The 26,297-nt window shown below is 58.4% G+C and overlaps 3 protein-coding genes across 7 annotated transcripts; all 3 read right to left on the bottom strand.

Annotated features, from left to right (window-relative positions):
- Positions 1-1,179: 1,179 nt before the first annotated feature.
- GNB3 (G protein subunit beta 3) lies at positions 1,180-7,125 on the bottom strand. 2 transcript variants are annotated; one of them, XM_079774453.1, is made up of 10 exons: positions 6,987-7,125; positions 6,673-6,759; positions 6,385-6,423; positions 5,136-5,242; positions 4,995-5,058; positions 4,691-4,853; positions 4,498-4,564; positions 4,214-4,415; positions 2,662-2,878; positions 1,180-1,787 (listed from the first exon to the last, which is right to left on the bottom strand). In XM_079774453.1, exons 2-10 carry the CDS (start codon positions 6,727-6,729, stop codon positions 1,681-1,683), a joined length of 1,023 nt encoding a protein of 340 aa, XP_079630579.1. In that variant the 5' UTR covers positions 6,730-6,759; positions 6,987-7,125; the 3' UTR covers positions 1,180-1,680. The 2 variants fall into 2 exon arrangements, with proteins under 2 accessions (XP_079630579.1, XP_079630578.1); XM_079774452.1 differs by having other exon boundaries at positions 4,691-5,058.
- A 1,009-nt stretch (positions 7,126-8,134) lies between these two features.
- Positions 8,135-18,140, bottom strand: P3H3 (prolyl 3-hydroxylase 3). Of its 2 annotated transcripts, XM_079774450.1 has the most exons (15): positions 17,177-18,135; positions 16,070-16,222; positions 15,530-15,728; positions 15,313-15,444; positions 14,723-14,859; positions 14,204-14,293; positions 13,929-13,981; positions 13,728-13,795; positions 13,481-13,605; positions 10,673-10,774; positions 10,251-10,401; positions 9,892-10,009; positions 9,709-9,784; positions 8,791-8,931; positions 8,135-8,675 (listed from the first exon to the last, which is right to left on the bottom strand). In XM_079774450.1, the coding sequence occupies exons 1-15, from the start codon at positions 17,669-17,671 to the stop codon at positions 8,496-8,498; spliced, it is 2,220 nt and encodes a 739-aa protein (XP_079630576.1). In that variant the 5' UTR covers positions 17,672-18,135; the 3' UTR covers positions 8,135-8,495. The 2 variants fall into 2 exon arrangements, with proteins under 2 accessions (XP_079630576.1, XP_079630577.1); XM_079774451.1 differs by lacking the exons at positions 8,135-8,675; positions 8,791-8,931; positions 9,709-9,784 and adding an exon at positions 9,813-9,838 and having other exon boundaries at positions 9,872-10,009; positions 17,177-18,140.
- A 987-nt stretch (positions 18,141-19,127) lies between these two features.
- Positions 19,128-24,816, bottom strand: GPR162 (G protein-coupled receptor 162). Of its 3 annotated transcripts, none has more exons than XM_079775209.1 (5): positions 24,706-24,816; positions 21,838-23,138; positions 20,941-21,130; positions 20,159-20,310; positions 19,128-19,874 (listed from the first exon to the last, which is right to left on the bottom strand). In XM_079775209.1, the coding sequence occupies exons 2-5, from the start codon at positions 22,702-22,704 to the stop codon at positions 19,335-19,337; spliced, it is 1,749 nt and encodes a 582-aa protein (XP_079631335.1). In that variant the 5' UTR covers positions 22,705-23,138; positions 24,706-24,816; the 3' UTR covers positions 19,128-19,334. The 3 variants fall into 3 exon arrangements, with proteins under 3 accessions (XP_079631335.1, XP_079631336.1, XP_079631337.1); XM_079775210.1 differs by having other exon boundaries at positions 20,222-20,310; XM_079775211.1 differs by lacking the exon at positions 24,706-24,816 and having other exon boundaries at positions 22,227-22,352.
- Between the last annotated feature and the right edge of the window lie 1,481 nt (positions 24,817-26,297).

Below are 26,297 nucleotides of genomic sequence, written 5' to 3'. Positions count from 1 at the left end.
GCATGCACCAATGACCATACTTTTCATACAGGTGAAAGGCACCTTGCTGTTGTATGGGCAGCTACATTTTTTTGCCCTGATTATAAAAAGCAGTACATAACATGATCCTTCTGAAGCAGTAGTACCCTTTTCCCCATCTTATGGGTGGAAAAACTGAAGCAGAGAGAAGTTAAGTACTTGGCTTTGTCACACTGTTATAAGTGTCAGAATCAGAGCTGACCACCAAATGTGCAAGGCAGAGTCCATGCATGTCGTCGCTGCATTGTCCTGTTTTTTCAGTGTTAGAGTAGCATTGCCAGGTTTTAATTTTTAAATCTAAGAGACTATTCCCAATATATAGGGTAGGATCCCTAGGCCTGGCTGGTGATCAGGGCTGATCTGTGGGGCGAACGGCAGGCAGGGTGATTGGGCCCCCCCCCCCTCCCACTGGCACCCGCCTTGGCTGGTGGCCTGGCACTGTCCACTGGCCTCCAATCACCTCCCTCTGTGTGTGTGTGTGTGTGTGTGTGTGAGGAGGGGCACACGCTCAACGCAGGAGCTGCCCCAAGCCCCCTGGTGGTCATTGTGCATCATAGCGACCAGTCATTCCACTGTTCAGGCGATTTGCATATTAGGGTTTTATTATATAGGACTACCCGGTGCAAGAAATTCGTGCACTGGGGGTAGGGGGGTCCCCCAGCCTGGCTTGTGCCCTCTCACAGTGTGGGAGCCCCACAATCGATTGCCCCAAAGAGGTAGGCTCTGCCCACCCATCTGGGGCTCCTCGATGGATTGCCCCAAAGAGGTAGGCGGGGCCGGGGGTCCTGGGACCCCCAGGCCTGGCCGTGCGGAGTGGTTGTGGGGGCCCGCCTCCACGCTGCTCGCACATTGTCAAGTCCCCACCCACCCACATGCACCCGTTGCGCACACAGCCTCCTGGTGATGGATTGTGGGATTGTGATGGCATGAAGGCATCACGGCGTGAGGGCGTGACGACCACCTAGGCTATTATTAGTATAGATTCTTTCTCAACGTAATCCTATACAAACACACATGTAGGCACCACAGGCAGGCTATGGTGAGCTGTTGTGCACGCACACCCAAGCCACCTGGTGAATACCTTCTCTCCTAATCCATCTCCGGCCTTCCCCACAAGCCTGAAGTAGGGTGGAAACCAAACATCACAGATATACCAGGGTGCTATACTTTATTGCAGGTGATTTGAAGAGAGAAAAAAACAAAGAAGGTAGAAAAAGGGGAAAGCATGAAGGAGACGGGGGCCAGGACCCTGGTGGTGCCAGAGCCGTAGTCACGGGGCCGAGCACCCTGGCCACACAGGTCTTTACCCTGGACAAAGGTAGTAGCTCTGGAGGAGGAATCCTAGGGCCTGGGGCCTCAGACTGAAAGCCTGCTGGGCTGCCAAGAGCTGGGGAGGGGTCTGCTGCCCTTACTTATTAAGGGAGAAACTATCAGGACCACAGAGAGGGGAGACCATGGGAGGAGATGGGGCGGTTCTCTGCCCAGCCCGGCTGCTGTCTCCCAGAGGCACACCCTGTGTTCCCCTCGGCTCTCGAAGGAGAAAGCTTGTGGGAGTGGCAGCTGGGGTGTAGAAGAGAAAGCCTATAAGGAACCTTAAAGAAACTGAGCGGAGGAAGGGGCAGCTGAGCGTCTTCATGGCCTTTGACCTCCCCTCCAGCCTCCTCAGTTCCAGATTTTCAGGAAGCTGTCCCAGGAGCCAGTGGCCACCGCCATCCCATCAGCTGTGACCCCCAGGCAGCTGACCCTGTTGTCATGCCCAGAGAGGATGCCTGAGGAAAAGGGAGGAGTCAGCGGGTCTGCACGTGCTGACTCGGCAGGGAGTGTGTGTGCAGGCACAGGAATCCCGGGTTAGGGGGGCTGGGCTTCGACTTCAGCCCCCCTGGTGGAGACCCAAAGAGGATTGGCCCTAAGCAGTGCGGCTTCTCTTGAGGCCAATCCCTGCCAAGAACCTGGGGTGGGGGAGGGGCAGAGAGGGATGGCAAAGGGTCGGCAGTGTCCGTGTGCTGTGAGAAAAAAGGGGCATTTGACGGGCGCTGGAAAAACGTGGGGAGGAACCCTTTTGTGCTGTTTCTTTGTTTCCAAACCAAGAGACTGAGGCCCAGAGAGAAGTGACTTGCCCAAGGGCACTCGGAAAACAAGCCACAGAATTGGGGTTCGGACCCTGACTTTCTGGCCAGTGTGATTTTCATTGAGCACCTGACCTGTCCCAAGAGAAGAAGCCACCCTGACTCAACTGCAGACCAGGCTGGTCCCATAAGCCCCTCGCTTGGGGTCAGGGCCCTCAGATCACTCTGGACCTTGATCCGGCTCATCGCATAGTTCCCCGAGGCCTAGTTCCCCGAGGCCGCCCTTTCCTGGCAATGAGGCCGCCCCTGAAACCCAGACCTGACGGGACACTCAGGTCCTCAGGTCTGGGCACAACCTGAAGGAGCCGCGTTGGAGGGAGCAGCTCGGGCCCTGGGCGGTAGGGAAGGCCCTCAGAGCACTTTCGGGGAAGATGATCCTACATTGGGAGCCAAAGGGACACGATTCCAGGGGCAGAGCTCAGCGTTATCTAATGATCAGGGAACAGCAGTAAGTTCCCAACAAGGGGAGCTGGCGGGAGGGCACTTCCAGCTGAGGTGGCAGGAGGGGGACCCTTACCCACTCGCTCGCCCTTCATGGAGTCCCAGACGTTGCAGTTGAAGTCGTCGTAGCCTGCGAAGAGCAGGCGGCCGCTGAGGGAGAAGGCCACGGATGTGATGCCGCAGATGATGCTCTCGTGGGAGTAGACCGTCAGCTCCTGGTCTGCCCGCAGGTCAAACAGGCGGCAGGAGGCGTCGTCTGAGCCCGTGCAGATGGCCTCTCCACTGGGGAAGAACTGAGGGCACCGGTGGCAAGGGGGTCAGGACTCAGACCTGGGCAGCCGCTGCCTCTCCTGCCTTCTCCCTGGCTCCTGCCCCGGTGGCTCCAGGGCAAGCTGCTCCCCTCAGCCTCCCTGGCTGTCCCTCCCCTGGCCTTCGGTGAGACAGGCCATGGCATCGCTCTTCGAGCACGCTGGTGGCTCCCGACACCCTTCACTGGCTCCTCAACACAGACTGGCATTATTCCCATGAGGCTGAGGGAGCGCCTGCGGCCTGCCCAGGATCACAGGGCTAGAAGGGGGGGTTGGCGGGGGAAGGTTGTCTCTGACTCTTTCCACTACACTCAGTGGATCAGAGTGTAGGAGCAGGGCCAAGTACAAATGCATAACCTGAATCTCATCATGAGGAAATGTCAGACCGACTCACACCGAGGGGAAGTCTACAGAAAACTGGTTTGTACTGTACCCTTTTAAAATGTCAATGTCACACAAGACAAAGGTAGGAAAAACAGTTCCAGTTTAAAGGAAACCAAGATGTGGCAAGAAAATGCAATACGTGTTCCTGGCAGGGAAAAAACCCCACTGCGGTTAGGGATATTTTTTGAGAGAATTGGAGAGATGTGAATACAGACTGCAGACTATATTATTGTGTCTACATTAATATTAAATTTCCTGATTTTAAGAACTATACTGTAGCTGTGTAAGAGAATGGCCTTGTGTTTAGGAAATACTCACTGAAGTATTGAATGGGTAAAGAGGTATGATGTCTGCAACTTACTCTAAAAAAACCCAGGGAAAGCCCTGGCCGGTTTGGCTCAGTGGATAGAGCGTCGGCCTACAGACCAAGGGTCCTGGGTTTGATTCCAGTCAGGGGCACGTACCTTAGTTGTAGGCTCCTCCCTGGACCGGGCCCTGGTCAGGGCTCGTGCAGGAGGCAACCAATCGATGTGTTTCTCTCACATAGATATTTCTGTCTTTCCCTCTCCCACTCTCTCTAAAAAGATCAATGGAAAAATATCCTTGGGTGAGGATTAACAACAACAACAAAAAAACACAACAAAATGTATATCTACATTGGGATGTGTGTGTGTGTCTAGCTAGCTGTCAATCATTTATCCATCCATTCCTCCATCCCTTCCTCTACAGAGAAGAATAAAACAAATGTGGTAAACTGTTAACAGTGAATATGGGGGAAGGCTAAGTGGGAGCTCTTTTTGTTACACCTTTTCTGTAAGGTGAAATTATGTTAAAGTGGGAAGTTAAAAAGCAGGGGTGGGGCGCTCTGGCGGGGGGTGAAGGATGCGTGTTGGATGGTGAGGCGGTCCCAGGAGCGGGCGCACAGCGGGGGCTCACACAGATGGCGTTGATGTCCGACTCATGGCCCGTGAACGTCTGCCGGCAAGTCCCCTCCCGCACGTCCCAGAGCTTGGCGCTGGCATCGCAGGCCCCCGAAATGAAGAGTTTGAAGTCGGGAGACACAGCCAGGCTCATGCAGTCCCCTGTGTGTCCCACAAACACAGTCTTCTGTTGCCCGGTCTCAATATCCCACAGAGCACTGCAGGGAGGAGAGGAGGCTGTCACCGAGAAAGGCCAGGCCAGAGCGGCCTCCCAGCCCGGCACCCGGTGTCAGTCCTCACCACGTGGTGTCCCCGGAGCTGGTCACAATGTTGTTGTCATCCAGAAAGCGGCAGCAGGAGAGATAACCTGGGGGAGGTTAGGACAGTGCCCTGGCTGCAGAGCCACGACCCGCCAGCCAGCCAGCCAGCCAGCCAGCCAGCCGGGGACTTCCCTGGACCCCTCGGGGTGGGACGGGAAGAGAGGGCCTCTCACCTGTATGACCAGAGAGTTCCCGGCTGACCTTGACATTGCCCTCACGGGATTTGAGGCTGTAGATGGAACACATGTTGTCCAGCCCCCCACATGCCACAAAGTTCCCTGATGGGGCGTAGGCACAGGTCATGACCCAGGAGGAGCGCAGAGGAATGGCGTGTACCTGCGGGAGGGCAAGGGGAGCAGAGGCAGGACCTGGGCTGAGCTCCCGGGGTGCGGGGGTGCGGGGGGAGAGCAGAGGAGGGTAGGCATAGTGTCCCCAAGAAAGGACGGAGTGATGGAGGGCGGGAGGCAGTGCTGGTACCTTATTGGTGGTGTAGGTGTCCCACACGATCAGCTTCCCATCTTGCGAGGCACTTACTAGCAACCTGGGGAGAGGGCCCTCCGTGTCACCCAAGCCTGTCCTTCCCGCCTCCCCGCCCCTCTGGCACCTCTCAGTTCTCACTTGGAGTCAGTGGCCCAGTGCATGGCATAGATCTTGGCCAGGTGACCCCTTAGCGTCCGTCTCGTCCGCATCTGGACTCGTCCCACGACTTCTAGGCCAGACACAAGCTGCAGAAAAGGGGGGCACAGGAAACCAGGGTGAGCAGGGTCCCTGACCAGGTGTCAGTGTCACAGCCACCGATCTGAACGGGTTTCTGTTCTGGGTCAGGCCCCAGCCTTAGGGAAATAAGTCCCCGCTGTGGAGTGGCTTAGGTTGATGACAGACAACCAGTGGCATGTTGTTAAGTGTTTAGCAAGTCCCTCTCCAGGGTGGGGCGGGGAGGGAGGGTGATTTCTATCCTGTAATTCTCCCACCTTGACCAATTTCAAAACGTGAAGTCACGGAACGCGTACTTAGGAAGATACGTACGCATTTCCAAACCGCTAGGAGCCTGCCCGCACACACCACCGTAGCACAGCCAGCTCTTTAACTGGGTGTCCAGGTATCACCATGACCTTGAACTGCAGCTCCTGAAATGTGTGGTCCTGTGCCCCCTAAGTCTATCCGGCTTCTGGACTTGGTCTGAGGCTTTAAGGCCAATAGATTTGACTCGCCATTTACCTGCTTTATTATCGTGATCAAGTTACTTGACCTCTCTGAGCCTGTTTCCTCATCTATAAATTAATGTTTACAGCACCTAACCTTGTGGGGTTGTCATGGAATTAGGTATTGAAGCAGCTTAGCCCAGTGTCTGGCTCAGGGTAAGTGTTCAGTAAATACTTACTAAGATAGTTAATCCTATCTAAGGTGCAAATAACTCTAGGAAGCACCTTTCTTTTTATGTATCACTAAGAAAAAACACTGCCAACTTTCATTGTAAGGCGTCATCTAGTGTTGGATGCATCTTGATTTCAAAAATGTGAAAATGTGGAAAAGTGTGCGTCTTAGAACTGATGAAGTGCAGCATTAGACAACTAGTAACTGCAGCCTATAAGGGTGCGTGACTTACCGAGTGCCGTCCCTCCCTTCACCCTCACCGCCCTGCAGTGTGAGCGGGTGTGATCACCTTTGTTTTACGGATGTAGGGCAGCATCCTGTCCTTAGCCTCCAATACGGCCCCGGCCCAGAGCAGACTTCACTACATGTTTGTTGACTGAACTAATTAGTGTTATTGCTCACTCCAGGGACTTGTACTAAAGCTTGGGCTGATCAGGGAGCTCCCATCCCCTCTCCTCCCCTCAGGCCCTGCTCAGGGGGACAGAAGTCTCACCTCTGCCAGAGTGATGTCAGCACAGGCCTTCCTGGCATCCTGTGGGGGAAGCAGACATTAGGGAGGGGCAGGGAGGGGGGTGCATGGGCCTCTGAGGTAGGTAGGCGTGGGGATCTACAGTTTGGGGACTTCTCAAATATGAGATGCAGAAAGTCTCTGGTGACTTCCAGGTCAGGGGTCTCTAAGGTGTCACTAGGAGGGAACCCAGCCTCCTCCCCCCAGGCCACACTCCCTCATGTCCCCATTCCACGTTTTCTGGGGTCCCCAGTGGGAAGGTGCTGGAGTTACTGCAATCTGTTTCTTGAGCTGTTCCGCTTCCTGCCGCAGCTGCTCCATCTCCCCCATGGCTGACAGGTTGAGAGGTAGCTCCGGCTCCTGCCAGGAACATGCGGTAGGTATAGGGGATCCCTCTGCCTCGCACCCCACACCAGACTCTTCAAGGGGGCTGGAGGCCACTCCAAGGAACAGGGAACTGACAGGTGGCCTACACCACCTCCCCTAGGAGCCCCTCCATGTTTGGAGTCCTGTGCAGCCGGCCCAGCCCTGCCCGCCTTCCCCGCAGCCCCAGGCCCAGAGGCAGAGCCAGGCCAGCTCCCTCTTACTTGGGCTGTGACTGGACCTCTCCCAGGTTTCCAGCTCCGGTTCCCAGGCGCCTCCTCACTCCCTCAACTGCAACGCCAGCCGTCACCTGCCCCGGCTCTGCTGCCAGAGGAGCTGGCCTGGCCTGGCCCCACTCTGGGGAGGGGGGTGTGGGCACGGACAGGGGAGGGTAGGGCCAAGGACGACATCAGGCAAATTAAATCAGCGGGCAGGGGTGGGGAGGAGGACAGGAGGTGTGTGGCTTCCAGAGACTTGGGCCCAGCCTGGGGGAGGGGAGGAGCAGCCCCCCACAACAAGCTCTGGGGGGGAGATGCTTCCCGATCGGTCTCTCTGCAGGCAGAGAGAAGAGCATTAGGCCCCGTGGGATTAGAGCAAAGCTGTGAGGATTAAAGGTTGACGTTTGGAAGGGTGCAAAGGAGCAGTAGCCACCACGGCTCCAGCAGCCCCCCCCCCTCAGGCCCGGCCCCACCAGTGGTGATAATCTTGGCTGTCAGGACCTACCTAGCACCCAGCTCCAGAGCTAGGATACAAGGGTCAGAAATGGCCCATTGTCAATACCCAAAACGGTGTTCCTTAGCTCAGGTAGTGGGGGAGAGGGTTCTGGTGACTGTGGGGAGGGCGCAGGCCAGAGCTGAGCTTAGAAGGGACTGATCTGGATAATCCTTCTTCCAGACAAACCCCAACCAGCTGCCCCAGGATCTGATTCTGGGGGATGGGGACAGGGGGAGGGGACAGGGATTCAGAAAGAGGGATGGACAGGCCTGCCCCGGCTCCGGCTCCGGGTGCATTAAGGATTGCAAGCAGAGCGCAGCCCCCTCCCCTGCTCCTGTCTGGGGTTGGGCCCACTCCTTGCCCCCATGACTCACGAGGTCCTGCTGGGCTGGGAAAGCAGGAGTCTTAGGGCTCAAGCTGCCCTAAGTCTTGGCCAAGCTCGGAGGGGAGACAGGTCTTAGCGTTGGAGGCCCAAGGAGCAGCTGTCAGGGGTTTGGGCTTATTTGCATGAGGGCAGCAGGTGGCTGAGATTTCCCTGACAAATCACAGGCCTGAGTGGCCCCGCCTCCAGGAGACACCTGTCTCCTCCCAGGCCAGCCAGAGCCGCTCCCACCTCCAGCCACCACAGAAACTGAAAGGAATGATGGGCCCCGGCTGAGGATCCTCACGTTCTTTATTGACAGGCCGGGAGAGGGCAGGGGGCTTACGCTCCCGCTCATCCTCCTCATTTGAAGCAGTCAGGCCCTGCCCCCGGCCATTTCTTCCCAGGGAGGCATCGTGCCCGCTGTCTGTCCCAGGGCTGCAGGTCCATCACCGGGGCCAGGCCTGACTCCTCAGACCGGGCGAGTTCTGGGCTGGTCTGTGCAGTGTCCTCTGAGCCCAGGGCTGGATGGCCCTTGTGACCCCCAAGACAGTGGGGGTGCAGGGACAGAGAGCTCGCTGTGCTGCTCCTGTCACAGGGGCCTTCGTGTGGGTCCTGGCACCGAGGCAGCCCTTCATGAGTCAAGTAGCTCAGCCCCTCACAGCTCCTCTCGGACCCGAGGCGGCTTCCCAGTCTTGTCCTGGACCCGCTGAGGCCTGCGGCCGGGGGGTTCTGGAGAAGGGTCTCTGCTGGGCATTTCTTCCTCCTCCTCGTCACCCTCCTCCTCCCCCTCCTCCTCTTCCAGCTCCTGAAGCAGCTCCTTAGCTTCTGTCCACTCCTGAGAGGTGGGAGGAGAGTCGGGCCCAATCCCGGCATCCACCCTCCCCAAGGACCCTCCCCCGGTCATGTCAGCCCCTGCCCCTCACCCAGCAACCAGCCCACGCTTCACACACCTGCTCCCTGTGCTCAGGTGCCCACGTGTGCCACAGTGCCAGGGCGCAGCGCCGGCCCCGGGTCACGGCCCACACACCGTGGGGATTCTCCCCACCAGAGCTGAAGGCCACAAGGCGTCCGCAGCGAGGACGAACCTGCGCCTGGGGGGTGAGGGCAGGTTCAGCTCCAGGGACAGGCCCTCAGAGCACACGGCCCTGACTCCTAATTAGGACAGGGCGGCGGGCACGGAAAGATCAGCTCCCTGGCCCCTCACCCACTCCTTAATTCAGGGGCTGTTTGCGGCCAAGGGGAGATTGGCCTCCCCTTGGGGAGCACAGACGCCAGACAGGCTAAAGGAGCTGGAGCCAGAGGGAGAAGGGGCTCCATCCAGTGCCTCCTGTGGGTCCCCTCCCTCTCGCCCTGACACTCGTCCAACGCTTCGAACTGGGTGTGAAGTAATCTGCGGCATGAGGCAGGACCAGGCTGTGGGCACTGGGCATAAGGATCTTGGGGACCCTTCCACCCCACGGAGGGCGTGGATTACAGGTGCTGGTGATGGTCAACAGGCAAGGAAGGAAGACAAAGCTACCGGTGATGAGAAATCACTGTCCCTCTCCTTCTACCTATTTCCAGCCCCTAGTTTCTACCTGGCATAGGGACTTGGGGTCCTGTGCTCACCCACCCTTCGTTAGGAGGTGAGGCAAACACGGAAGGCAAGTCTGCAGGAGTCACCATGATCTCCTGCGGGGGGCAGGGACTAATCAACTAATCAGCTAGGAGAGCTCCTGAACAGAGACGTGGTGGAAAGAGCTGGGAGGCCAGGAAAGGGTTCAGGTGGCCCCAGCCATTTCCCTGCATTTGCTTCTGGGATCCTTCTGTTTTGAATCCTGAGCCCACAGCTGTGCTCCCTGCTCCAAACCACCACCCGCCCCCCTTACCCTGACGGTGAGGGCGTTGGGCTCTGTGAAGAATAGGTCCCCGCCCTGGAAGTCATCGTTGAGGTAGAGGAGTCCACTGGAGGAGGAAGACAGGCGGCAGTGAGATCCCAGCCTTGGTTCTATCCAGTGCCTCCTGTGGGTCCCCTCCCTCTTGCCCTGACACCCGCAGGAGGGGCTGCCCACCTGTAGTCTCGATACGTGTAGGCTGGGGGCTCCCGCCAGCACTCTCCCGTGTCAGGGTCCAGAACGCAGTTGTCGGCATGCACTGGGTGACTCAGGTCCATGCGTTGCTCTTGCTCCCCTGGGAAGCAAAGCGGCCTGGTGAACGCCTCTGTGCCCTGTGCCCATCCTCCACCATCCACACACCCCTGGAGCTTGGGGGTCACAGCTGAGCAGAGAGGCCAGGCCCCGACGTGGGCAGGGGAGTCGGTCTTTTAGGAGTGAAGATAAACCCACACAGTAGGGGGTGCTGAGGCTATGCAGCCCCCTCAGGGCCCCGAGGGCGGGGGTGGGGGTGGGGGACAGTGGGGTATGGCAGTTACCTTTGATGGCAGTCCGGCACACCAGGTGCGTGAAGGAGAGATGCAGGGGCCGTTCCGGGGAGAAGTAGGCCTGAGTCAAGGTCCGCACACGCTCACTCACTTCCAGGAGCAGCTTAGCACCCTGCGTGCTCACAGCCCCAGCCCGGGCCAGCTGTGGGCAGCGGGAGGGAGGACAAGAAAGGAGGGAGGCCATGGAAGGGTGAGTTTGGAGTCCCTCGGTGGCCAGCTCTGCCCATCAGCCCCAGCTGCTCCTTCCAGTGGCTCCATGACAACCCCTCCTCGACCCCGGGCAGAGAACTCAAGGTCTCTCCGTCCGGGAGAGCCCCTCCATTGGAGAAGCCCAGGCCCTGGCGCCAGCCTCCGGCGTGCCCTCTCTTCCAGACCTGAGCACCAGGCGAGGGCATGGGCACCTCTTCGCTCACCTGCGCAGCCTTTAGCACCGTGAGCCCCTCGAAGTGTTCGTGGGCGGTGTGAGGGGATCGGCGGCCCCGATAGCCAGACCTGGCTCCAGCCTCCGCTGCGTCCTAAACAGGGAGAGTTGACTGTGGGGTCACTGTCCAGCCCCGGACTTTTGCCCGCCGCACTGCCCACGGACTACAAGACTTTCTCTCCAACCCTCCCGCTCCCTGGAAGAGGCTGGAAGCTCCCAGAGACCTCTGCTGGCTCCTTTTCCGGAGCTGCCGCCCTTTTCCATCTGTATCGTTGCTCCCTCGTAAAGATCGGGCATCCCACCGGCGGAGGGCCTGTGCACAGAACTCTGGAGAGCACCCGACAAAGGGCCTCTGAGGGCAAGCACAGCTGGGGAAGGGGTGCAGGAAGGGTTTGATCATTCCCCGATGAGCTAAGAATAGAGGGGCCCCTCGGGAAGCAGAACTTCTTCCGGCAGGAAGCTCGGCAGTCAGGCCAGGTCCAGGCGAGGTATCGCTCTCTGACCTCTTTCCACTTGACACGCTCTTGGAGAACGTGCGAACCCTTGATGTGAACCCCTACATCGTGTGGGGGGTCTCCTGGTATTTGGCTGTCCTTTCCTGACACCTATTCTCCTGTCTGCTTTGTGAAGCTCAGTTAAAATGCCACCACCTAGCTGAAACCGGTTTGGCTCAGTGGATAGAGCGTCGGCCTGTGGACTGAAGGGTCCCAGGTTCGATTCTGGTCAAGGGCATGTACCTTGGTTGCGGGCACATCCCCAGTAGGGGGTGTGCAAGAGGCAGCTGATCGATGTTTCTCTCTCATCGATGTTTCTAACTCTCTATCCCTCTCTCTTCCTCTCTGTAAAAAATCAATAAAATATATTTTTAAAAAATGCCACCACCTAATTATTCCATATGTAAACCTCATCTCTGAGAAACCACCTTATCACCCAAGCCATCTAACCTTCTATTCTTAGATTCATTCATTCATTCACTCACTCATTCCACCAATTTGTACTGAGCATCTACTAGGTGCCAGGCACTGTTCTAGGCACTGGGGACACAATTGTGAACACGAAAAGGCCCCTGCTCTCATGGGGCTTATATTTTCAGATAACAAACAAAACAAACCAGATTAATTCAGATAAATGTTATGAAGAAAATAAAAATAGAGCTACAACTTTGAGAGTGCCGGGCAGGGGTTGGGGGACAGCTACTTGATGAGGTGACATCTGAATTGAAACCCAATGTTATGAAGGAGTCCCTTGAATAATTGAGAGAAAAGTGTTCCAGGCAGCAGAAAGAGCAAGTGCAAAGGGCCTGAGGCCAGAGTGTTTAGTGTGATCAAGCAACAGAAAGGTCTGATCCTTGCATCACCCCAGGGTCTCCCCCTTACTGTCCTCTCCCACCTCATTTCTCCACACTGCCCTAGAGGGATCTACCAGCCCTCTGGGATGGTGGTGACTCCGGACCCTGCACTGGGAGGTTCTACAGGAACAAGAAAGTCACTGCTCCTTAAAGACTTGAAGAAGCCGTCCTACCATCCTTGGTAGGGTACAGAAGGCCCTTCACCGTCTCTCCTCTAATTCCAGCTCTGGGTCTCTCCCCTGTAACCCCTCTGAATAACACACAGCCTGGTGATCATAGTGACAGCTACTAAATACTGAGCGCTTTCTTCTGAGATCTTGACCATGTACTAACTCACTTAATGCTCACAAAACCACTGTATTTAGCCCCACTTTATAGATGAGGAAGCGAGGCTCAGAGATGCTGAAATACATGGCCCAACGCCACACAGGTAGTCATGGTGGGGTCTGCCCTAGGTGCTTAGTTAGCCCCTATACTCCACCGCAATTCCCAGAATGCCTTGGCCTTCTCCCTCGAAGCCTGACTCTCCTTTTCTCGGTCTCGTCCTTACACTGAGTCCAAATGCCACCCTCCACCCCAAGCTTTCTATGACCTTGCATTTTGGCGCTTCTGTTTGAAGGAGTACGTACTTCTTTGATCAAACTTACCACCGCTCTAAGTGTGTCTCTACATCCGACTCCTCTCTACAGTGAGCCCCAGGACGCAGAGGCTGTGTTCACCTAGCTCTCCCTGGAACCTGGAAGCTCCGAGTACACAGCAGGGACTCAGAGCGTGTGTGCTGAAGGAACACTAGCCTAGAATGAAGGCCGATGCTTCATAAAATGGCAGGCTCAGCCTGGGGAATATGGATCATTCAACCAAAACTCGGAGGGAATTCAATGGGTGGGAAAACAAGCCTGTGTGTCCACTGAGCCATCAGCCGAGCCGGTAATGAAACTCCGAGGAACCCTCACCCGCATATTCCCAATGTCCTACGCCTTTATATTCTTTATTTTCTTTTGTTCTTCCTATTAACTTCTAGCAAAATCCACATGTGAAGAATGTAAGGAAAAAAAGGAAAGGATGTCCCCGCCAAGCCCTCTAAGTTGAGAGGAAAAGGAACTTGTCCACAGCAGTGAGGCAGCGGCAAGCCCAGTCCCGGCTGGAGAGTCAGAGAAGTCAGAACAGGGGCAGGCAGCCCTGCCTGGGGTGCCTTACTAGCCAACGGTGCCACCTACCTAGGGGTCTTCTTTTTTTAAAGTATATTTTTATTGATTTCAGAAAGGAATGGAGAAGGAGAGAGAGACAGAAACATCAATGAGAGAGAATCACTGAACGGCTACCTCCTGCACACCCCACACTGGGGATTGAGCCCACAATCCGGGCATGTGCCCTGACTGGGAATTGAACCCGTGACCTTCTGAGCCACCACAGAGCCACGCCGGCCTGGTTTTCTTTCATAGGTCTTCTTACCTTGGCCAGCTGCAGCAGCACCCCACACTCAGCTGGGGTGAGCAGACCGTCCAGCACCGCTCGCTCCGACCCATTCAGCTGTCTTGCATCCTGGGTCAGGGTTACTCCCTCCAGGAGGAGGACATCTGCAGGGGAAGGGATGAGGAAGAAGACACTGAGGGTCCCCTGAAAGCTGGCCCAGCAGTAGTCCCAGCTGGCAGGCCCCAGACCCTCCAGGATCCTGCCCCCTGCTCTCCCAGGAACTTACCCTTCCAGTCAGTCAAGGGCTTCGGCTGTGGAGGCTCATGGTCCCAAGGTCGCTGCTCTTGATCCTCTCTCAGGGGTGAGAGACATGCTCAGTGGACGCACAGACCAGTCCAGATCCATTTTACCCAGACCCAGCCTCGCAGGACCCCTCCTGTCACCTTCCAGCTCAGGGCAGGCCCCTCCCACCACCGGCATCTCCTACCTGAGCTTTTCTCTTAGTGTCTCGGGGATGAAAGCTGCTGGAGTCCAGGGATCCTGGAACAGTCCAGAAAAGCGCCATCACCCACCAAGTCCAGCCCCGATCCCTGATACTAGACTCTGAACTACCACATTAAGGCTCTGCTTCCAGCGGGCGGGGCGGAGGTGGGGAAAGCCCTGGTGCTGGCCAAACTCTGTAACAACAACTTCCGCAGCACTCTGTCAGGTGCTGAGAGCTTTATACGTGGAAGTGGGATGGAGAGAAGAGGAGTTACTCACAGGATCCTTGAAGCTGGTCCCCAGGTGCTCCATGGCATAATAGAGCTGCCTCTTCTCGCCCAGGGACCGAAGGACAAAGCGCTGGATGTCCTGAGGCGGGTGGACAGCGGGGGGAGGGGGGGGAAACAAGGAGAAGTTAAGTGGAGCAGGGAAGTGAAGGCAGGGCAGCCCCAGGTTCCAGGGGACAGCCTGCCTGCTCCATAAACACTTCACCATGCCTCTCGCTCAGCTTTCCTCCCTCAGCCGCTTCAGGACACCTGGACTCAAACTGGGGGAGAAGTCTGTGTATAGGGTGGGGGCAGGCAGGGGTGAGGTTAAGGGAAGAGAGATGGGCTGGCACTTGGACTTGGAATCTGAAGTGTTGGGAGCAGGGCATGGAGACAAGTCAGTGCTGGATGTGGGGTTGCCTCTGGGGACTAGAGTGCTTGGGCCAGGATGGGAGAAGGGGGCAGAGTGCAGGTAACTGCTCAGGCATGTGTGATTTAGAGCCTCACAGGGTAAGGGGGGGTGGGGAGGTACCTGTCTGGGCCCCAGGCCGGGTCTCGGCTCTCCCAGCTGCGTCTGGTACTGGTTCAGAGCTTCCTTGGCAGCCTCATCCTCCGGATAAAAGAGCAGGACACTCAGGACATTTTCCACAGCCTGGGACAGATTCCCCACTGGAGAGAGAGAGCAACAGGGTGGGGTGGGCACACAGACTGAGGATGGCCATGATCCCGGGCAGAGGCAGCGACGACAGGTGCACAGAAAGGTGATCCAAGGCCAACCAACGCCGAGGCCCCACCCCCTCCCACATGCTCCTCCACTGCTTCTTGTCAAAGCCTAACTCAAACCTACCTGAGCTGAAGGGGCAGAATTCAAGGGGAGGAAGAGAGGAGAGAATAAAGGAAGGTGAGAAGCAGCAAGGGCAGGAGGGGCCCTGGGACCTTGGCGCCAAAGCAAAGCCAGTTAGAGTCCTCCAGAGGTGACGGTCCCCGCGGAGCCCTGACCGACGACAGACCCAGAGACAGATGGGAGGGATGAAGAGACAGGGCTCAGGACACCATCGAAGACCAGCCTTCCCTAGACCTGTTTCCCATCCATCACCCCCGGGGCTCCCTTCCCCCGCTGACCCTGAGCATGGGCCTCATGCAGCCGCCTCAGCTGGCTGGGAAGGAAGTCGGGGACAGGGAAGCTCCGACCAGGGCGGGTGGCTGTTTCCTCCACACAGCGCTGCCGGCACTGCAGGACCCGAATCCAGTGCCCTGCGGAGGACACGCACACAAGCTATTCAGCTTGGCATGCTTCTCCCCCTGGCGCTGCGGCTCCGCCATCCTCCCAGCGCCTTACCGGCAATGGCCTCATAGAGACCCCCCTGGCTCCCAGTTCCTTCCTCCTCTTCCTCTCTCTGGTGTTCCTCAGGCCCCTCGCAGCCAGCCCGGCAGCTCTCCATCTGAGCCAGGCTCTCCTGCAGGGCCTCCTCGAGCCTGGGCAGTGCCAGTCCGGCCTCCTGGCGCCCCAGGAGCTCTAGGCCCGAGTCGTAGGCTGCCTGTTGGAGAGGGGAGTGGTCAGTCACCTGAGACCCTGGGGGAGGGGGTGCCCCAATGAGATTGGGAGGTAGAAAGAAGGGGAGGGGTGTTGCTCTCCTTGGGGGCATGGACTCCAGGTCCCACCTCGCCTTGGCCTCAGGATTGGAGCGTTAGAACATGGGCTTTAGTGATCCTCAGGAAGAAAATGAAGTCCCAGATAAGGACTCCCCGCCCAAGGTCACTGAGAACGGTACTCGGATCTCCTGATGCCCAAGACACACGGGGGCACAGTCCAGGGAGCCTTGTGTATCCTGTTAGTCAAGGGCTGGGGGAGGGACAGGCGTCCTGCTGAGGGTCTCACCCAGTGTGGGGGCGTCTCCAGGTCCCGGAAGCTCTGCGGCCGAACCCCAGACATCCGTCTGTACTTAGCCATGTCCTCCCGCATCTGCAGGTGCGTGGGGTTTGCTACAAAGAAGGTGTGAGCTGCGGCTGCTGCCAGGTCCAGCTTCTTCAGCTGAATTGGGGAGGAAGAGGGAGTCAGTGCCCTGAGGGGCGGGTGTCAGACCTCCGCCTCTCACCAGCCTCCCCATCCCAGACACACACCTGGGCTGCCCCAGAGCCTTCGGGAAACTTGTCAGTGCGAACTGCCCACCCCCAAGCTCCAGGCCCCGGGACATCAGTATGTTGGCCCTCTCAGGAGTCTGGCAGCTAAGGAAAGGGGACTAAACACTTTGGAGCCGGTGAGCTATGGGCAGAGGGGCCTCAGTTTGGGAGACAAGGTGTAAGTGAGGGCTAAATACAGTGGTAAGGGGCAGAGACCTGATGGACCAGCGAAACCCGGAGGTCTCTAGGACCCTGAGCTGAGGTATGTGACCAGCCCCCTCTCTCCCCCGAGCCACGTAGACTACAGCTACCGTCCAGGAGCTGCGCAGTGTCCACGCCCCCCCTCCCCCCGCCCCCCTAACACACACACACACACACTCACCGCACCCCTAGACGTCCGTCCTCACGGGCCCCCAGCCCGGCCCCTCTCCTCTGACCTCCCCGAAGCTCCCTCCTGCCTCAAGGGAAGGCTCACTCTCACCCTCCTCCCCTCACTTCCCACCCAGCGGCGGCTTTCGCCCCAACCCTCTCCGCCGCACCCCCAGGAAGAAGCAGCGCTCACCCCCACGGAGGTCAAAGACCTCCTAAGATTTCAGGCCCCTTCCCTCCACCTTCGATCTCCTTGCACCCGCTTCACGACCCCGCCCCACGCCAACTTTGCTCGCACTCTCCCTTAGGCTGCCCCCTGAGCGGGTCCGGGGTGCGACGGTGAAGGACCCCTTCAGAGGTCGGAGGTCCATCAGCCCGCCCCCTGCAGCCCCACCCGAGCCCCGGCGCTCGGAGCCCGCCCTCTCCTGGCGAGTGCCCGCAGGACAGCGGCGTGGGTCGGGCCGGACCCCGCCACCCGCCGGGGCGGCGGGCGCACCTGGTAGTAGGCCCTCTGCAGGTAGTTGTAGGGCTCCCGGCGGCGGAAGGCGTCCCGCAGGGCGCCCCCCACGCGGAGCCGCGCCGCGCCCCCGGGCCCCAGCCTCCGCGCCGCGCACTGGCTCAGGCACTCGGCGCGGCGCAGCGCGGCGCGGAGCAGCAGCCGCTCCCAGGCCCCGGGAGCCGGGCCGGGCGGGGAGTCGGGGCCCGGGGAGTCGGGGCCCGGGGCGTCGGGGAGCGCAGCCTCGGCCGCACAGCGCGCCCCGCAGTCCCGCCGCGTGCGGCCCAGCTCTTCGAGGCTCCGCAGCGCCTCCCGCAGTAGCGCCACGGCCGGTGCCCAGGCCCCCGCCGAGTAGGCGCGTAGCCCGTCGGCGTAGAGCAAGTCGGGAGCCTGGGGGGGCGCCCCGGGGGACAGCGTGGCCAGGCCCGGGGGCTCGGGGGACCCCGGGGGAGGCAGCAGGAGCAGGAGCAGCAGCAAGTGGAGGAGCCGGAGCATGGTGCCCGAGCCTCCGGCGGCTGCCTAAGGGAAATGCGGGAGCGGAGGAGAGAGAGGAAAGGGGGCAGGAAGAGGGAGGGGAAAGGAAGGAGAGATAGAGAGGAGGGGAGGAAGGGAGAAGGAATGAATGAGCGGAGCCAAGGAGACCTGGAGAGCCCAGTGTGAGAGAGAGAGAAGTCAGAGGGAGCCTGGCAGAAAGTGGAGAAAGTCCTGGCAGTTCGGTTGGTTAGAGTATCCCGGATACTCCATGGTTTAGAGGCTCCATCCTGGGTCAGGGCACATACAAGAAACAACCAATGAGTGCATGAATAGGTGGAACAACAGATCCATGTTTCTCTCTCCCTTAACCTTCCTCTCTGTCTCTAAAAGCAATCAAAATTTTTAAAAGATAAGTGGAGAAAGCAGTCTTTAGAAGAATTGGGTAGCCCTCACCGGTTTGGCTCAGTGGATAGAGCAGAGGCCTGCGGACTGAAGGGTCCCGGGTTCAATTCTGATCAAGGGCACATGCCCGGAATTCCCAGTAGGGGGCGCGCAGGAGGCAGCCAATCAGAGATTCTCTCTCATATGGATGTTTCTATTTCTCCCTCTCCTTTCCTCTCTGAAATCAATAAAAATATATTAAAAAGAAGAGTTCTCTCTCATTGATGTTTCTATCTCTTCCTCTCTGAAATCAATACAAAATATTTTTTTAAAAAAGAAGAGTTGGGTAGTCCAGCATCCTATGAACCAAGAGGACGGTTCATTTCCCAGTCAGGGCACATGCCTGGGTTCCGGTCTCAATCTCCAAAGTGAGGCAGGAGGCAGCTGATCATTGATTCTCTCTCATTGATTTTCTATCTCATCCTCTCCCTTCCTCTCTGAAATTAATAAAAATATTTTTTTTAAAAGAAGAGTTGGGTAGTGTGGGATGAGAGACCAAGAAACAAGTCATGGACAGAAGAAGGTGAGGGCCAGAACTAGGACCACTGACGCCAGAACCTGAGGCCCATGGGTCCCTTCCACTCTTGGGGCCAGGCAAGGGAGTCCCAAGCCCTCCCCACCCAGCTCCCGGGAAAAGAGCTTCAGAGTGCAGCCCGGAGGAGGGGAAACTCCAGGCCTGTTGCACAAGTCAGGCCCAAACCCTTTCCTGCCCAGTAACTGGGCCCCTCCATGGATTTCGGGGAAAGAGGCATGGAGGACAGGATGACATTCTAAAACACCTCCACAGATCTGAACAAAGATCCTTCACTCCCCAAACCAGTGACTCCCCATGCCCCCCAGTATGAGATGCTCTTATAAGCCCTTCTCTGTGTATGTTTTCATGTTTAGATTTGTTTGTCTTTCTCCATGGGTATTTCTGTGCCTCTGTCCACTCCCCCTGTTCTATTTTGTCCTCTATAAGCCGCTCCACCCCCCAAACCACTGGCCATACCCTTTACCACCACAGTACACGGCACACAGAGGTTTCCATGGTAACACTTCAGACTTTAATAGATTTCACTAGGGGTGATAGAAGGTGAGTAGGGCATCTGGTTACCTGGATGGGAGACAGCAGGGGCCCCAGGACCCCAGATCCAGTGCCCATCTCCCTGGAGTCTGGAGGCAGCTGCCCTAGGCTCAGGGCAGGAAGGAGGCGTTACCTACCCAGGCCCCCTCCTCTTGAGTCCAACAGGCCCACTTGGGCTCACAGGGTCAGCTGGGGGAAGATGGGGTTACCTGGACCCCAGGAGCCTCCCCAAGCTCTTCCACTCTCCTCCCCTCCTGTCAGGGAGCAGCGTCTCCCCGCACTCAGCCCCAAAGGAAGTCCAATGGCTCTATTATCAGGGGACCCAAGGGAGAGTCGGCGGGGTGAGAGGCTCAGTGGCCGAGGCCAGGGAGGAGAGGCAGTGGGAGAAGGCAGAGGTGTCTCATCAATGAAGGTGGTGATCTCCTCCCGGAAGAAGCCAGGCCCCTGTGGGGGTCCCCCACCTGACCCCAGAATGCCACCCTCCAGGAACTGTCGAAGGCTGGCTAGCCCTCCACCGTCAGCCTCCTCCTCGTCCTCCTCATCCTCCAGCCTTTGTCTTTGTCCCAGGTACACAGGAGGGCCTCCCAGGGCATGGCTGTGGGCTGGGAGGATCCGGATGTCATCCGAGGATGACCACTTGTGCAGGAAGGAACCCGGTGCCCGCGGAGTAGAGAAGATATTGGTCTCGTCGTGGGACAGACGGCGGGACAGAGGGACCTGGGGAGAGGAGCAAGTAGACCCAGAGGTGCTGAAGGGGCCAAAGTGGGGACTCTGCAAGATGGCTCTACACCGCCCCCCCCCTTAAACGGAAAACATCCTCTGATGGGCAAACCTGGCTCTGAGAGGTCTGAAGGGGAGCTTCTCTTGCCATACCTTTCTTTCCCCTACTCTTTATGCGCCCTGCAGGGCTAGGGAATGGGGGGTTGGGGATGGGTAACAGAGACTGGAGAAAAGTAATTAGGGGACACCCAGAATAGGAGGTATATTCCCTAGTCCCATACCTGTAAGTAGTGGACCCTCTCAAGAGGGGGAAAGAGCATGTGCCTCCCAGGCAGCAACTTCACCTGGGTGGGGTCCCCTGGTCCTGTGGCCCCATTAGCATCAAATCGAACTTTGCACACTCGGCCATCTGCATAGTCATCACAGCCCCCATCTAGGAAAGAAAAGGGGCAGAGTGGTTACAGGCAGGGAATGCCCGGCTCCCCTTGAAAACCTCCCACCCCCTTTTGTTAAGTTCCCCAGAGAAGCTCTCTGTTCCCACTACTCTGTAAGCTCCAAGAGGGAGGTGAGATCGGTTTGTGGCTGGATAGTTCAGATTGGTTCAATGCTGAATCCCTAGTGCGTCAAACATATACACATGCTTATTGAAACAAGGGTACGTCCCCCCCCCAAAAAAAAAAAAAAAAAAAAAAAAGCTGTCCCTATAGCTGGGGTCCCTTTTAGGAAGCTTAGCCTCCCTTTAGTTCCACACCCTCCCTTTACGGTGGTTAGGGCTCTGGGCTGTTTCTCAGGCCCTCTGCCCCGCGGAGGCACAGCTGGATAGGTGGGCCTCCAGAGGGGAACCGGCGCCCCGTGGAGGGAGCCCTTAGCGCAAAGCGAAGCGGTGGCCGTGGTCACGGTGTATGGTTGGGGAAAGGGGAGCGTGGAGTCAGCCCAGGGGCAGGGCAGATTCCGTCCAGCAGGGGGCCCTCCAGGCAGCCCGTCCCCGCACGGAGAAGAGCTGGTAGAAAGGAGCAGAAAAGGGAGCCGACGCCCAGGGAAAAAGCCCTGTCCCTCTTCTGACCGTCTTCGCCATCCTCCTCGGACATGATAGCCACGCACTGCTCCCACACCGTGCGCACGTCCGCGCGGTAGCGCTCGCAGGACCAGATGAAGGAGGGCAGCAGCAGCGTCTGTGCCATGGAGCACCACAGCACGGCCAGCACCATCCACGGCGGAGCCGAGTCCGACTTCAGGGAGAAGAAGCTCACCACCTGGTGGGAGGATGGGGAACGGCGCCGGGTCAGGGCCCAGAGCCCAGGGGGCCCACTTCACCCCAGATCCGATATCCTAGTGCAGCTGGTGGGAAAGAAGTCAGGGTCAGGAAGGGATGGCCGGGGTCACACCGGATCGTGACAGAAGCAAAGTTGGAGGTGGAGACAGAATGGATAGAGGGGAAGGGACTGACTCAGAGGAAGGTCAGGGGAGAGTTCCAGAGCAAAGCCCTGGGTCCAGAGGGAGAGGAGCAGAGGTGGTGGTACAGGAAACCTGAAGACAGAGGAACTTTCAGGAGTAGGGACCAGATGGGGATGCAGAAGGTTGGGGTGATGGGGTGAGCTCTCTGGGGTTTCCACCCAGGAGTATTCAGAGACCCTGTGATATCCAGAAGGAATTAGGGAATGGAAAACGGAGCTCAGCTGCTGGATAATAGGTCTGGGGGGCTGAGTAGTGGGGCCTCGGGACAGATGATGGAGCAGGAGGATAGGTAGTGGGGCTGAAGGATGGATGGATGATGGAGTTCAGTAGTGGGAACTGGAAAACATGATGGAGCTGGGGGTAATGGGAACTGGAAGATGGATGATAGAGATGGATGATGGAGTGGGGATGGATAGAGGAGAGGAAGATGGATGATGGAGTTGGAGGTCAGGTGATCGTGCTGGGGCTGGTTTGGGGAGAACAGGGGGGGGGACCCCAATCTCACCAAGATGGGCACCCCTGTGAGTGAGTCATAGAGAAAGACGATGGCGCTGACCAAGTTGGTGACCTGCAGGGATGTCTTGGCCGATTCGGAGCCATCCAGCGAGGACCGCCGCTTCCCTTGGGCATCTTCCACCACAATGGCTGGCACCTCAAAGGCTGGCCGTGTCACCAAGCCCCCTGGCCCACTCCCCTTGGCCCCACCAATACCCCCTGCTCTCCGGGCCTGCCTTGCCCTCCGGGGCCTGGCCCACAGCGTCTGGTAGAAGGTAATGGCCACACAGACCAACCCCATGACAATGCCCCCAAGTAGCAAGAGGCTGAAGCAGACGCCAAAGCCGAGGCCAATCTTGGAGACTATGAACTGGCAGCCTCGGGCGTAGTAGCGCTCACCGTTGTTGTGCCAGCCAATGGAGGGCAGTGTGGAGAGGATGAAGCTGACCATCCAGATGCCCATGACAGCATGCAGCGCCTGCTTCTTGGCATTGCTGAGGCGGTAGTTGACAGGCCAACGCACCATCCACATGCGATGGTAGGAGAGGGAGGCAACTGTGAAGCAGGTGGCCAGGGCCAGGGTGTAGTAGGTGGACACAAAGACCTTGCAGATGCTCTCATTCCAGTCATAGTCAGAGGAAGCCTGGCGCCTGAGCTGCACCACAGCGAAGGTGGTGAGGGGCACAGCCGCCATGAGTATGTGCGTGCCCGCCAGGAAGCAGAGCAGCAACTCCAGTGGCTTGTGCTTCTGCTGCTTGGCAGAGATGCTGAGGATTATCCAGGCGTTGGCCAGCAGGGCCAGGAGCCCACAGGCCAGCCAGGACAGCGCATTGGAGCGCAGGGAGGCTTCTTCTGCCCCCGCCCCGCCCCGAGCCATCCTGTTCTCAGCCCCCCACCCCCTTTGAACTCCTGGGGGTGGGGGCTGGGCCTCACCCAGGAGCCCCACTCACACACACCGCCATGATGCCCACAGTCCTTGCCCTGTAGCGAGGCAGGCAGCCCCTCGGCCCACCCTGAGGCTCAGCATTGCATAACTGACCCAGCTAAGGTCAGGTGTGGAGGGCAGGGGAAGAGGTTGGGGCTCAGCAGAAGTGGTCCTCAACCTCCATACTGAGTGGGGCCCTTCCTGAAGTACCCCTGTCGTTGACTTGGGGAGGCAAGCTGGCTGCTTTGCCAACTATGAGGTTGGCTGGGGAGCTCTGGCCCCCATGCCCAGACTTGCAGATCTCTTCTTCCTCTGGTTCTTGACCCGTCGGGGATCTTCTGGATGCCCCAAGGCGTGTGGGGGTGAGGCTCAGCCACCTGCACAAACTGCAAGGGAGAGATGCGATGTGGAAGGGGGGAGGGCAAAGGTCAGGCCCAGGCTGGTCCCCCACTGGCTTCTTGTGCTCCCCTTCTCAGGCAACCACAGAAATGCCTGATTGCTAGGGGTCACTCTGCTGTCTTACATCAGACAGCTGTTCAACCACCCCACACAGATAAGAGCCCTGTTTCAGACCTCCAGAAAAGAAGGTATTCTGACCTCCTGTGTCCCACCCCCTTTTCAGCCCCCTTTCCTCCCTCTGGCACTCCCTGGTTCCTTCTTCTCATATCCCCTGCTCAGTATGCCTCAACCACTATCTTCATGCCCCAGAGTCTCTCTTTAGAGCTGCTGATGGCAGATGCATGACTTCCTGAGGGTTCACGGTAAACTGGGATATGGTATTACAGCCCGCCCCCCGCCCCCCACCATCCAGGCTCCCGGGCCCATGGTCTTGGTGCTCAGCCCCATTTCCCCACGTCTGCATGATCACCCTCCAGCTCACCAGGAGTCTGGGAAGATGGGAGAAAGGAGGCTGGGACCGAGGGGGGGCCTAGGGAACCTGAAGGCGGGGAAACCACTGACATCAGAAGCATCCAGAAATGGAAAGAGGGGGAACTAGGGGGAAGGAGGAGAGTTTCAGCAGAAGAGAAAGGAGGGGCAAAGTGATAGTATCTGAAAATAGAAGGAAAAGCCCAGAGACCCCTGGAGAGGAGGCTGGAGGAGGGAGGGCTGGAGGGAGGGAGGGAGGCCACAGGGAATGGAGAGGCTGGGAAGAAAAGCTCAATGTGCCAAGGTGCTGATTCCCTCCAGCAGACACCGAGTCTTTCCTCCCCTGCCCCGGCCTCGGTTTCCTTCTGATGGGAGGGAGGAGAGTTCTGAATTTCATGACGCTCAACACTGAGCTTCCGTAAGCCCCGGGGAGGGGGCTAAGAGTAAATCAGGTGCAACCCCAAACGGAGTGGAGGCAGGAAGGATGGGCATAATGGCTTTGGGGTAAATGGGAGGAAAAGGGGGCACAGCAGTGGGAGGGTCCATTCCTATGGAAGAACCTCAGACCCTTGCCCTTCTCAAGAGGTCCTAGTCCACCAACCTTTGTCTTCTCTCTGGAGCCCGGTACACCCTAGTTGCTATGGCAATGGCCAGCCAGAGGGAGGTGGGGAGAATTGGTCAGGAGCGCCTCCCCGATTTTCCTCTCGGACAACCTCGGACCCCTTACCCACCCACGCCCGCCCAGGCCCAGCCGGTGGGCTCAGGAAGAAAAGAGATGGGAAGTCAGAGAGGGAGGAAGACAGGAAGGATCTGAAGGACAGAGAGGGAGGTGAAGGGCAGAGAAAAATCAGAGAGGAAGGTGGGACGGGAGATCTGGGGACTCCAGTGGGGGATACGGGGCCCCTCGCCCTTCGGGGTGAAGGGGTAAGGTCACGCGGCTCCTCCCTCCCGCCGCCCACCAGGTTCTCCAGGGCAGACACAGCAGGTGGCTGGGGAGGAGGGGCGGGCCGGAGGGGAGAGGAAGCTGCTGGGGGGCGGGGGAGGGAGGGGAGGAGACCGCGGGGGACGGGGCAGGGGTCGGCTTACCTCCGGCTGCGCCCAGCACTGCCATGGAGACCGCACTCCCGGCACCGCTCGCCGGGCTCCCGCGGCCCGCCCGCTCCCGCTCGCCCGCCCTCCTCCCTCCCCCACCCCCTCCTGGCCTCCCTCCTCCCCCGGCCCCAGCCTCTCCGCTCGGCCGGCCGCGCACTGGTCTCTGCCCCCGGGGGCTCCCCCAGCCCCAGTGTCCCCGAGTCCTCCAGCCGGGGAGCCCCACGTTGAGGACCGAGGGAGAGCTTTTCGGGGGAAGGGGAACAAGTGTGGGGCGGGGAGCTGGACGGCGGTGACTTGCGGGAGGAGGGGCGAGGAAGGCGCCGGGAGGGAGGGGGCGAGGAGGATGGAGGGGAACCGACTCCATTGGTGAAACGGTTCGTGTCCTACCCCCACCCCATCCCGGTTTCCACACGAACACCAGCTCCAGGAGGCAGCTGGTGGTGTTCGGGGCTGAGGAGCGGGCTGTTCCGGGAGCAGGAAGCGTGTGTCACCGTGTGTCACTGTGTATCCGTGTGAGGGCTGCAGCTCAGCGGGCATGTGCTGGGGGCTGGGGGCGGTGAGGGTGGCGGTGCTGAAGCTGGGCTGCTCGTGGGGTGGGGGTGCACAGGTCTAAAAGGATGCAGGGAGACACACACACACACACACACACCCCTCCTGGAACACACGCTCACACGCCTTGTGGGATACACACAATTTGCAGGCACACATTCCAGTTTCTCATGGCCCTTGCTCTCCACCACACACACATGCATGTGTGGAAGGAACGCACACACACACACCCTTGCAGACTCTCCCCCTCAGTGCATCCATCACACACGCGTGACTACAAAGTCTGAGCCGCACACACACATGCAGGCCCCGTTTGAGGGTGGGTAGGTGGTAACCAGTCTCCAAATAATTTGTCCCTGCCAGGAGAAACCTCATCTATGGGGCAAGCCTGCCAGCCTCTGCTCTGGGTCTGACCCCACAGATCAGCAGATTCTGGGTCTCCTGAGTTCACCTCTCTCTCTCTCTCTCTCTCTCTCTCTCTCTCTCTCTCTCTCTCTCTCTCACACACACACACACACACACACACACAAATGAAGAAGAGCATCTTCTTTACAGTACGTTTACTGTGTTTTCTGTCAGCTCAGGGAGGTAGGGATGGGGAATGGGCAGGAATACAAAGCAAGCAATGGGAGCTCTGGCAGCAACTAGGTGTGCTTCTTGGAAGAGGCAGGCTGGAAGGGAAGGGGAAAGGGAAGGGCATAGGGACCGAGGGAGATGGTGAGAAAAGACTGGACGGAGAGGCAGAGCAGGCTAGGGATCCTGAGAGAACTGAATTAAGAAGAGGAAGAATTCGTGTCACCTTAATTCTCCTGTATCCTGAATGGTTTGGGGCGGGAGGATGAAGGAGCTGAGCCATGTAAGGCAGGGGGACTGAAGCCCAGCACTATCACCCTTCCCAGGAAGTCCTCTCAGTGGGTTCACTCCTCCCCAGTGCCTGCCCCCCCCTGGCAAGGCTCACCTTCCAGAAGGTTCTGCACAGGGTGCGTGGTGGGTCACTGGGTACTCTGCTCCCAGCCTGCGCTCTGACTAGGAGAGCT

The sequence above is a fragment of the Cnephaeus nilssonii genome (genome assembly GCF_951640355.1).
Source record: "Cnephaeus nilssonii genome assembly, chromosome: 6".
NCBI lineage: Eukaryota > Metazoa > Chordata > Mammalia > Chiroptera > Vespertilionidae > Cnephaeus > Cnephaeus nilssonii.
This window is presented reverse-complemented; position numbering and strand designations above follow the sequence as displayed.

Coding starts and splice junctions, on each gene's coding strand:
- GNB3 (XM_079774452.1), bottom strand. CDS start 6,729: ATGGGGGAGATGGAGCAGCTGCGGCAGGAAGCGGAACAGCTCAAGAAA. Junction 4,565..4,690: donor GGAACTCTCTGGTCATACAG/GTGAGAGGCCCT, acceptor AACCTCCCCCAG/GTTATCTCTCCTGCTGCCGC. Junction 2,879..4,213: donor CGGACATCAACGCCATCTGT/GTGAGCCCCCGC, acceptor CGGTGCCCTCAG/TTCTTCCCCAGTGGAGAGGC.
- P3H3 (XM_079774450.1), bottom strand. CDS start 17,671: ATGCTCCGGCTCCTCCACTTGCTGCTGCTCCTGCTCCTGCTGCCTCCC. Junction 14,860..15,312: donor GCATGAGGCCCATGCTCAGG/GTCAGCGGGGGA, acceptor CTCTCTCTCCAG/TGGGGAATCTGTCCCAGGCT. Junction 14,294..14,722: donor CCGGCCTGGGGCCCAGACAG/GTACCTCCCCAC, acceptor CACCCGCCTCAG/GACATCCAGCGCTTTGTCCT.
- GPR162 (XM_079775209.1), bottom strand. CDS start 22,704: ATGGCTCGGGGCGGGGCGGGGGCAGAAGAAGCCTCCCTGCGCTCCAAT. Junction 21,131..21,837: donor TCACAGGGGTGCCCATCTTG/GTGAGATTGGGG, acceptor TCCTCCCACCAG/GTGGTGAGCTTCTTCTCCCT. Junction 20,311..20,940: donor CGAGGAGGATGGCGAAGACG/GTCAGAAGAGGG, acceptor TTTCTTTCCTAG/ATGGGGGCTGTGATGACTAT.